General features: G+C 32.1%; 1 protein-coding gene across 8 annotated transcripts in view; it reads right to left on the bottom strand.

Annotated features, from left to right (window-relative positions):
* MYO16 (myosin XVI) overlaps positions 1-12,151 on the bottom strand; it is an 899,069-nt gene that overhangs the window by 626,657 nt on the left and 260,261 nt on the right. For all 8 annotated transcript variants that reach the window (XM_074299517.1, XM_074299521.1, XM_074299522.1 and 5 more), the window contains one exon: positions 5,621-5,691. In XM_074299517.1, coding sequence (XP_074155618.1) covers positions 5,621-5,691 — 71 coding nt within the window. The remainder of the gene's footprint in view (positions 1-5,620; positions 5,692-12,151) is intronic.

Here is a 12,151-nt window from a genome sequence, read left to right as displayed (position 1 = left end):
AATCTTGGGAAAAGAAGTTTCTCAGTTTTAATTATAAACTGAAGTAGTGGTTATGGGAAAGTTATTAGAAAAGTGGTTTCTCTGGATTAGTTATAAGCTGGGGTGAGAGCTGTGAGACAACAATTTATTAATTAATGAAAAAGACTAGTCATGTCTATTACATGTCTTCTGTGTTAGAACTCAAGATGAGTATTAATAAGGAAATAGCCCTGTAGTTATTAAACAGAAAAAGAACCACTCCAATCAGGCTACACATAAGGAAGTATTAACTCAAAACCCTGCAATACAAATAACTATAATCCAAAATAAAGTGTGAAAAATTTCACTTATACAGTACTAAATTCAGAGGGTGAGGTAACTATTGAATGAGAGGAGAGAATTATGTCTGAAGGGTTCATGAAAAAGTTTCATGAAAGAGACAGCATGTGAACTGGCTTTTCATGTATAAAATAGCCTTTGATAGAATGGAAAGTTCTTCCAGATAGAGGATTTCATGAGCCAAAGAAAAAAAGCTGGGAAATGTAAAATTTGCAGAAATATACACTGAATAAAATTGTCTGGTACAATTAATATGGTTGTACTTTTTCTTTACTAGCAATATTAACTGTACCATGATATTCAGTGATAGTTAAGAACAGTAATCCTAAGATAATCAGTTCAGCATTTTAGATGCTCATACTACATGGCTTGGTTACCTTACTACATGAAACAAGAATATATATTAATAGGAAATCTTAAGAAATCTGACTGCTTTCATCTTTAGTGGATGAATATTCCTTATCAAAAATGGAATCTTTCTTTTCTGATTTCCACAAATTTAATATTACAGTCTTTCAGCAATAAATACAAACCAAGTCAAACAGCTTAATATAATCTATTTTTCTTATAAAAGGATTAGAAAGCTCTTTTACTATCATATTTTAATATCAAGGGAACTTACAGACTCAAAAAAGAACATTCTTGCGAAATAATATATATGAATATAATAATATATATTAATATATTATAATATATGTATATAATATATAATATTTATAATAGTATAATAATATATATAAAGACATATTTACGAATATCCATCTTTCCTTTTTCATAGGTAAATCTTTTGTTCTCTGCTGTGTACTTTTTATTTTATTCTTTTTTCCCCTTTCATTCTCCTTATTTCCCTGAAGCAGGCAAAAGTTAAGTGCGAATATATATACATATATATATATATATATATATATATATATATATATGTATATATATATATATATATATATACTTGTATGTATGCATATAAAATATTAAAATGCTTGATATACAACATTAATTTCTCTCTTGATTGAATCTTTAAGTTTGACTTTCTCTGAGATCAATGATTACTGGCCCTCCTTTTTTTTTTTTCCTCTAGTAAATTTGATTTATCGTCACTGTAACTCTGTTTGTATATATTTCTTATTTCCTATTCCAGATAACTGTTCTATTTTAGTTCTACTCCTTAACCTGTATTGCTATTACTTAACCTCCTTCACCTATGAATTACTCCTTTATCTTCTCTCCCCTACTCTTTTTTTGCCTCTTTACCAATTTTCAATAACCTCTATTACGTATCCTACTGCCATGAATCTACAAATCTTTCTATACCATACCTTATCCTATACCCTCCCCCCTTATTTCTTTATAGATTTTGGAGGATGCTATATTCTTCATGTATATAATATTTTGACTACAGATTTAATTCTTTTGATTGCTGATATATAATATTCCTAATATTTCGTTGTAGCTGCTGATATGAGATCTGGGGGTCTTGACATTTAATGATAATGTCCCTATATGTTTTCCTTGTAGGATCTCTTTGAAGTAGTGATTTATGGGTTTTTCCTCTTTCTACTCTCTGCTCTTGTTCTATCATTTCAGGCAATATTGTGTCAAGGTTTGGTTTTTTTTTTTTTATTTTTTTTTTTGGTCAGTTTTCAGGTAGTCCAATTATCTTTATGCAATCTCCTTTTGATCTGTTGTTCTCCAGAGCTGGTGTTTTTCTTATGTTTCACAGTTTCTTCTATTTTTTTCATTCTTTATATTTTATTTTGTTATTTCTTGGTTTCTTACAGTTTAACTGGCTTCCCCTTCCCAATTCTAATTTTCACAGACAAATTATATTTCTCCTTTTGTCGTTGATTGACTTTCTTTTCAAAATGTTTTTGTTTTCCTGGGATGATTCTTTTTTTTTCCCTTTAGTTTTATTCCTCAATTTCTTTCATTTGATTTCTAAAGTCTTTTTTTGATTTCTTTTATAAATTCCTTTTCCACAGGTAGCTTTTTAATGTTACTCTTTGGGGTAGGAGAGGATTTTTTTTTAATTTTTTAAATTAATTTTATAATTATAACATTTTTTGACAGTACATATGCATAGGTAAATTTTTACAACACTATCCCTTGTACTCCTTTCTGTTTCTAATTTTTCCCCTCCTTCCCTCCACCCCCCCCAGATGGCAGGCATTCCCATACATATTAAATATGTTATAGTATATCCTAGGTACAATATATATGTGCAGAACTGAATTTTGTTGTTGTTGTTGCAAAGGAAGAATTGGATTCGGAAGATAAAAATAATCTGGGGAGAAAAACAAAAAATGCTAACAGTTTACACTCATTTCCCAATGTTCCTTTTCTGGGTGTAGCTGATTCTTTTTTTTTTTTTTTTTAATACTTCATTTTCTTCCTCTGAAGATAAACCCTGGTCTTCCCAATTCTATGGTTTCTATGGTCGAGTTGTCTTTCTCCTTTGCCTGTTCATTTTTTATTTATTTATTTATTTTTTTTTTACAAGAACTATTAGAGTACCAAACTCTAATCCTCGGGTAGGAAAGTGGTGGCTTTTGCTTCATTTTAGCTCTTTCCTCTGACTTGAAAGCCCAAACCAAAAGTTTTATCCTCCTGCAAATGCCTACAGACAGCAGTTTTCCTTCCTAATTGCTTCAGTATTCATGGAATGTGCTAGCTCCTTATGACCCAGAGACACATCTCTGCAGCACTTTGAGCACTTTGAATTGAACCTGGAATTCTTAATAAAGAGGTTCCCAGATTCAGACCCTCTAATTCCCATGCTGTCCAGGAGATGAAAGTTCCTGTGATTGTGGCTGAGGATAACTCTGAATCCAGCTATCCTTAGGCCTTCCTGTTGTTGTTTCTACAGAGGTAGCCTGGAGGAATTTTCACTTCACTATGTTAAACTTCAGTCTTCTTGGGTTGTCCCAGGAAGATTCCTGTTCTGCCCTTCACCTATTTATGTTCATCCTGAGGCACAGTTTTGTCTTGTTTGTGGGAGAAATCTGGAGAGTTTAGAATTTTCTGATTTCCTCTGCCATTTCCCCAAAATCCTTCCTCTGAAAGAATATTTTTAAGTTAACATTTTCATTTTTAAGGGGTGGGCACAATTTGAGTTTGGCAGAATCAATATGTTTAGAATCTCTGCTTCTTGGGAGCACCCACTTTTCCAAAGATATTTAAGGCTTTCATTAGTGTTTCCTTTAGGAATCTTTAGCTTTGAGAAAAATCATTGACCTCACTTTATTGATAATCTGCTCATCTGAACTTTTCATTCATTTTACCAGGTTCCATAGAATTTAGTTTTAAGAATACTACCTTAATTTATTGAGGAAATTGCACTTAGAAGTACATACCAAGTAAATAAAGATTAAATCAAATATGTTCATATACTCAAACCAGGTTATTTTAGCAATTCTCTTTCTCCCCTGATCTAGCATCTCCTCCCCACACATGCTGCCTTTTTTCTCCTTGATATTAATCTTGACATGTGGAATTAGAGGTTAAGTGCTGATAATGTATTAGGTTTCTAAGTTCAGAATGCCATAAGAATGAATAAACAATAAAGCACTAAAAGTTGACATTTTAGAAGGCTAAATCACTTTCTTTACTACCTGAAGCCTTTTGAAACACTTTCAATTTTGAATCATTGGCAACATGCTATTTTTCATTTGTTTCTTATTTACTATTTTTGGTGATCCCAAAATAAAGAATATTGTTTAACAGAGACAAAACTCCTTATCTTTTGCCCTATATGGTCCTTGCTAGAGTCCCTTGGTATTCTTATCCCTCTAATTCTCAGCTCTAATCTTTATATTAAAATATATCTGATTTTCTTTATCTGATTTTCCTAGTCCACACCCAACTCCTGGTGGATGAATTAATTCTATTCCCATTCTTGTGAGTTTAATTTATAGGTCTCACCTCTTTCACATAATTATAATTTCAATTATAACACGAAGCTTTTCTGACTAATGCAAAATTCAGATTCTGTATCTTGATTATGTCATAATGGTGGCCATATTTATTAACACCAAACTGTAAAGTTTATTTATAAGGCAAAAGGAATTTTAAAAAAATCTATGGAGTCCACCCTCTGTTCTACAAACAAATTCTTGCTTTGTTTGTAATTTATATTCATTATAGTTTACATTACACTAAATTTCAAAGTAGCCTTATAGGAATCATAGCAACTATATTTTGCGTGATCCCAGAGTTGCTACAAAGACAAATAATTCATCTCTAATCACAGGTATTATCACTATCCTGAGCCTTCCAAAAAGTTCTCATGATGCACTATAAAAATAAATATTCTTAGTTTGCACTTAGAGATGACTTCCAAGGCATCATGAAACATCACTTTAAGGTACCTGATAAAAAAAAATACCCTGATTGCAAAGTTTAGTGTAAGACTAGGACAAATTAGAGAAGGCTAAAAGAAAGAAGAAAAACATTAAATAGAAAAGGAAGAGAAGTAAATAAAGAAGTTTCATGAGGCTAGTTATTATAACAGATAAGAAAAGCATGACTCTCCATTAAAGTGATGTTATAGATGTTATAGCTTAATACAGTTTGTAAATTACTATACTATAGTATATTATACTATGCTATGCTATACTATACTATCCTCTACAATATAATATTATACTATACAATAGTATACTGCTACTACAATCAAATATTTGCTTAGATTTTAAACATTTATAAAGCATCTTACAAATATTACCTTTTTAACCTCAAAACCACTTTCCTTCCTTCCTTTCCTTCCTTCCTTCCTTCCTTCCTTCCTTCCTTCCTTCCTTCCTTCCTTCCTTCCTTCCTTCCTTCCTTCCTTCCTTCCTTCCTTCCTTCCTTTCTTCTTTTTAAAGTAATGGAGGATAGAATTGCCCTAGATTCAAGCTCAGGATAATAGAATAATAAAGATTCACTTAGCATATGCATTGGACTGCTACTGGACAGTATATGAGGGCTGCTAAGTTTCCTTCCAACTCACAGATACAGTGATTCTGTCTTTGCATAGAGCTTGTTGAGAGCAATGAGAGACTGATTTACAAAACTAGGATGGATTTGAGACATTACTTGAACTCATTTTTCTTACTGTTTAGAACTTACTCCATGCTATGATAGCCCCTCATACTTGTTCAGAGACTACTAAATGTATCTGATAATATAATTAGTTTAATTAGTTACATTTATGTCATTGAATGTTTATTAAGATAATAATAATTCTTTTGTTTTGTTTTGTTAATAATATAACTAATACACTCCTTGTCATCTTTACACATTTCTAAATAATTATAATGGTTCTTACCAGGTGGAGTAAGGATCCTCCTGATGAAAGAGTTATATGAGGGTCAGCACCATCCTTCAGTAGGCAGAGTACTGAAATGTGAAAAGAAAGGAGTTAATATACTGCTTGATTCTACCAGCTACCATTCTTGCTCACTGAGTTTATTATTGTCATTAATAAATAAAGTAGAACCAGTCTGTAAAAAACCACAGAGCATTTGAAAAATATAGGGTAAACATTTGAAAATCATGAAGTAAATCAGCCCGTCAACAAGTATTGTTAAATGATTACTATTTGCCAGGAATTGTGCTAAGTGCTAAGGTTAACACAGCAGTAGTCAAAACATGATCCTTTCTCTCAAGTTCAATCTTTCCTAATGAAAAACCAAGTAAATAACTGGGTATATAAGATTTATGTATGTGTGTATAGATGTGTTTGTATGTAATATGTGTGTGTGGGAGCATATATATTATAAATATGAAAATAAATGTTTTATTTATTTAAACACATCTATGATATACAGCATTGGAATACAAATTTCTAGAGAGTTTGCTAACTTATAAGAAAATGAGTGTACTCAACTGATAATAATCTGATGCTTTTAAGGATTTTTGAAGACAGAGGAGACTGATTTTTTCAAAAGTACTAAACCTTGGAATTAATAGAGGAATAACTGATTTAAACAAAATCTCAGTGTAAAATGTAATTTTTTCTTCAGACATAACTACAAAGGGATTATTATTATGTAGTCCTGCCAGCATATACAAAAAAGAATGAGAGTAACAATGTAATAAATTGTAAATATGCAACCTGTGATCAATTTTCATAATGCTATATGAATAATATATTTGTCAAAAAGTTTCACTAAAAATTATCTCATCAATATGTCAGCCAGAAAAGAGGTAACAAATCAGACTACTTATAAATATTTCACTGTCAGAAATTTCTAAGTGCTAATATGCATGTAACATTTTGTCTGTGTGTCTTTGTATAGAATTTGTTTTAGTTGGAGTTTTTTGGCTGTCGTTGCATTCATTACAAATATTATTGATAATAAATAATAAAAAGCATACTAAAATATTTAAACAATGTATCAGGTGACTCACTACAGTTTATATTAAAAATAAATTACACAGCTATAATTCAAACACAAGTTGTCTTTTTATGTCAAATCCAACTTTCTTGCTACTATGTCAGCTGAGATCAACTAATCTGTCCTGAAATTATGGATTTAGAGCTAGTAGAAATTTGAGAGACCTACTAGTTTCACTCCTTTATTTTACAGAAGTGGGAAATGATGCACAGAGAAGTTAATTGATTTGCCTAGGATCACCCATCTGGAAGGTTTGTTTTTTTTTTATTCTGGTCTCGCTGACTCCACATTCTGTGCCTTATCCATTACAACATGTTGCCTCTTAAATGTTCATTCAATATACACTTCAAAATTCTTTCATTAATGAGGCCATTATTGAAAGTGTCAGTGGATATAGCTAGTTAATGAAAGAGAGAGAGGGAAGTGATAAACTTTGTTCTATCTTATAATCATGTTGGAAAGAACAGTCAAATTTAGATCTATCATTGGATGATTGTGTGGCTCCAATTCATGCTGATTTAGAGAAAAACCAACAAATACATGAACACAATAATGTTAGTTGCATTTGAAGTCTGGGTTTCTGCATTCCATTGTGATACTCTCTTAACTAGTACAAGTAGTTACCAACTTATTTCTTCTTTCTGGACGTCATTTTCTCACCTACAAAATGAGTGTAATAATTTGAATTACTGAACTCAAAAAATTGTTTTGAAGAAAATGTATTTGTCATACAAAATATAAGCTGTTAGTGATTTTCACAAAAGATATGCAATGTAATTATAATTTTATCTCTTTAGAGAAGACTCTATCTACCAATGGAGACCCATTTCTTCTCTTCAATTTATAAATTGCTTAGTAACTTGCCTTAAGCAACTTACTTGGGATCACAGAGCTAGTATCTCTATCTCTATCTCTATCTCTATCTATCTATCTCTATAAACTGGGATTTAAATCCAGTCTTTCAGACTTTCTGTACACTATGTTATTCTATCTTTTATCTTATCATAATTAAGGAAATCCTAGAATATAGGGAATATACGAGTTTAAAAGTATCATAAAAAGCAATGCGGAATAAAGGATAGAGGGCTTTCTTTGGAGTCAGGAAGAATTGGGTTCAAACACTACATCTGTCATACCATATCATGTGTTTGACTTGGTACCTGAATTCTTAGCACTTGAGACAACCTGCATGAAATATTTCAACTGTCATTAGGTTACCATTATTGTTAGGACAATTAGGTGAATCTGTGGATAGAAAGCTGGGCCTGGAGTCAGGAAAACCTGAATTTAAAGCTGGTCTCAGACACCTATTATGACCTGGGTAAATCATTTAACCATATTTGCTTTAGTTTACTCATCTGTAAAGTGAACTGAAGAAGGGAATGCAAGCTGTTCCAATATCTTTGCCAAGAAAATCCCGAATGTGCTCATAAAAGGCCAGATACAACTGAAAAATGACTCAACAACAAATGTTATTGCTTGAGTGAAAATGTGTATAGTTCCAAAATTGTAACATATAGCAAGAATTCACTCTTTTTAAGCCTAAAGATAATATAATGATCCCTATGACCCATGTTGTTTACTCCTGCACTGCTTTAGAAAAAGCATACCAAATTTTAAAAATAGGGATACTATCAAATGCTACTTTTAGGCAAAAGCATTATTTTTACTGCCAAAAATGAGATCCTTTACATTTTCCAAGGCCTTTTATATTTTAAATCCAATGACTCTATGAAACAAGTTTCCATGTTTAGGAGTCCTTTTAATCTGCCACATATTTGCACAATTATGAAAGGTAATAATAATTATAATAATAATAAATAATTGCCTCAGGCATTTGGAAAGTGAGCAGCAAGTACTACCATCCCCCCTTTAAATCTGAAGACATAGTTTCTTTTTTTAAAAAATCATTTGATCTAAGACCAAGGCATTATGTTTTTGAGGAACAATTCTTCTCAAACTTCAGTTTGCCTATATTATCATATAGCATGATATAAAAAAGATTTAATTACAGCATACAATAAAATTAAGTGAAATGTCATAGTTCTCTGGTATTTCTAAACTTTACAAGGGGGAAAAATCTTCATTAGTTTTAGATTTTGAGGGTTCTGACCAATAATACCTAAACTTGAACTAAATCTGTTCATGGTAGACCTCAAATGACCATTTTATTCCATCATAAATTCAATGGTAACATCCTTCTTCAGGTCTTGTAAATATTGTACATCTGTACAGTACTCAATAAAAATGCATATTCCATTTTTTCATTCCCTTTCCTAAAGTTCATGCCCAATTTTTTATGACTTTAAAATACTTTGGTTTGTAACAAATCAAGGTTTGAAAACAGACTTTAATTAATAAACAAAGGAAACCATTTTTACAGAGAGGAATATTGAAGCAGAGCGCTCAGGTTATGGATCAGTTCATAGAGTACTCAAGATCATAGAAGCAGAAAAATATCAAATTTAGTGATCAAATGAGATTATGAACTGGAAATATTTTATAAATTTTATAGAAAAATTTAAAATTTAATTATAAATAATAAGTAATTTCATTCATTCAAAAGTAAGGGAACTGTAGCTCAGTGAGACTTTAACAAAAATTACATATGTTTGGCTGCAAAGACCGAAATTGAAAGAAATTGAGATGTAAAGGGAAAAGCCTTCAGACTTTCCCCACCATAAAATCTGGGCAGGGTGGGGATTTGAATAATTGCCTATAAACAGTTTAGCAAGGAAATGAACCTACCTCCAGGTCATACATTATATTTTATCACTTTTGTTCTTAGTAATTTAAGGTAGGTAAAAATGACTGAACTGAAATTAATCACCAGAAGGCAGAATTTGCTGAAGATAGAGGTAAGCCTCTCATATTCTTCCAGACAGGGGCAATATACTTCACAGGTAAAGCTTTGAGTCAAGTCACTGGAAATTCAAAGGGAAGGAACTTTTGCCAATTGATATTAAATTAAGGTCCTTTGGCCTAGCTGATTGAGCAATGTAGCAGTTTAATAGATTAGGGTGGTATTGAAAACCTACTCTTTTTCTCTGTCAGTATGAACCAGCTATTATCAAGCATGACCAGTTCCCAGGATATCCTGTTTTTATAGAGTGATTGTGAGGATACAATTCCATTGTCTATCCTTCTATCTCTGTGCATCTTTAAACAACCTTTGAGATATTGATTAGTATATCTTTAGGTAGATCTGACCTGCCAGGTATTATGTCTGGCTTCTCTTTGATCTTTGATCTCTTTAATCACTTCCTAGTCTACTTTTAATTCCCAGGTTTCCCTAAGAAATCCCCAACACTGTATTTTCTCTTTAAAAGATCTTCTCCTGCTACTAGGTCCTTCTCAGGACTAAGCTCACTAGGAGGAGTTCTCTCTCTCCCTCTTAGTGTCTTCCCTTTAATAGAGCCTTTCTCCTTACTCTAGCTAACTTTGGCTTATCTCCTCAACTCCTCAATGGATCTAACACTGCCAGTCAATGGCTTACTCCCACTTTATGGAGTATTTCCTTTTTCCTTAATTATGAGTTCCTCTGGGAAACTTGTCTTTTCCTTGCTAACTATATGCTCTTCCAACTCTATTTCATATTTGCCACTCCTGGTACAGACTTCCCCTAAAAAAAGTTATCTTTGGCAATGAGAATGACCATTGTGAATTTGTCACATGTTTATTTTAAACTAGAAATTGCTACCCCAAATTCATCATTACCCCCAAACCCAGCCATTGGCTGAAAGAGGAAATATTGTACTACTGCTGAAAAACAAGGCCAGGGGAGGATTCTAAGAAGATGATGGAGTAGGTCAGAAAATTACAAACTGTCCAGATTTTCCCTACAAACAGAATAAATTTGTGCCTCAGGGAAAATGTAGACTGGTGAAAAGCAAAGAAGACTTGGATTGGAATGGGAGGGGGTCTGTTTGGGATATCCCAAAAAGACCAGAAGAAGCACCCCAGGACAGAGATTAACCACTGTGAAGTCCAAATACCTATGGAATAGCTCTGCAGAAACAGCAAGTGGAGAATCCTGGGTACTAGTTGAGTTTGACTGAAACTTCAATCCCAACCACAGGAACTTTCACCTTTGAGTTAGGGGAGACTGGGGGAACCTCTGCTGATTAGGAACACCAGGTCCAACCATGCTGTTGAGACACAATCCTGAACAAGAAGGAACCAGCACACCCAGTGAGCCCAGAAGCAGTGGGGCAGGAACACTGCTGGCTGCAGACACTTGTAGGAAAGTAGAATTTTGGGTTTGTGGTTCCAGGTCAGAAGGAAGAACTGAGTGAAGACAGAGGCACCATACCCCTACCCCAGGATTAGAGATGCTTACCAATAATTTTTTTTTTCAATGAATAGGCAAAGAAACAACCCAAATACAGAAACTTACTATGGGAATAGAGAAGACTGGGGATTCATCTTTAGAAGAAGATGGTGAAGTAAACAAACAAACACAAATAAACAAAGCCTCTTATAACACAAAGAGTAACATTAAATGACTACTTGATCAGAAAGAATTTATAGAACTCAGAAAAGACTTTCAAAATCAAATGAGAGAGATTGAGGAAAACAAAAAAATAAAAACTAAAACCATTCAAGAAAATCAAAAAGATTATGAAAAAAATAATTAACCAACTAGAAAAGGAGACTATAGTCTTAAAGAAGAAAATGATTATTTAAAAAATAGAATTGGGTAAGGGAAAGTGCATGAAGCTATAAGAGATCAAGAAATGACTAAAGAAAGTTTAAAGAATGAACAAATAGAACAGAAGAGGAAATATTTTATAAGAAAAAAAAAAACAGATCTGGAGAAGATATCAAGAAGAAAAAATTTAAGGCTAATTGAAATATCTGAAAGCTGTGACCAAAAAAAAAAAAAAAAAAAAAAAGACCTTGACACAATAACATAAGAAATAATCCAAAAAAAAATTATCCTACAGTGATAGGACACAAGGTAAAAGTAAAAATAAAAAATAAAAAATTCCACTGATCATCATCTCAAAGAGATCTGTGGAAAACAGATAAGAACATTATTGTTAAATTTCCAAACTTCTAGATCAAAGAAAAAAATTTGCAAGAAACAAAATAAAACAAAAACATTAAAAAAAAATTCAAATATTCTAGAGCTACAATTAGAATTGTACAGAATTGATCAGCAGCTACAATAAAGGACCGAAGGCCATGGAATAATATATACTGGCAATCAAAACAACTAGGTGCATGGCCAAAAATATATCCAGAAAAATTATCCATAATATTGAATGGAAAAAAAAAAGAGCATTCAACAAACTTGCAGATTTTCATGACTTTGCCTCAACCAAATGTGGATTTTTAAAAGAATATTTAAAATATAAGAACCAATATCAAAGATTAAATTCTTTTTTTAAAAAAAACATTTTATTTTCAAAATATATGCAAAGATAATTTTTAATATTCACCCTTTAAAAACCTTA

The sequence above is a fragment of the Sminthopsis crassicaudata genome, chromosome 3, assembly GCF_048593235.1.
Source record: "Sminthopsis crassicaudata isolate SCR6 chromosome 3, ASM4859323v1, whole genome shotgun sequence".
NCBI classification, from domain to species: Eukaryota; Metazoa; Chordata; class Mammalia; order Dasyuromorphia; family Dasyuridae; genus Sminthopsis; species Sminthopsis crassicaudata.
Note: the sequence above shows the minus strand (reverse complement) of the source record. Positions and strands in the feature narration are given on the sequence as shown.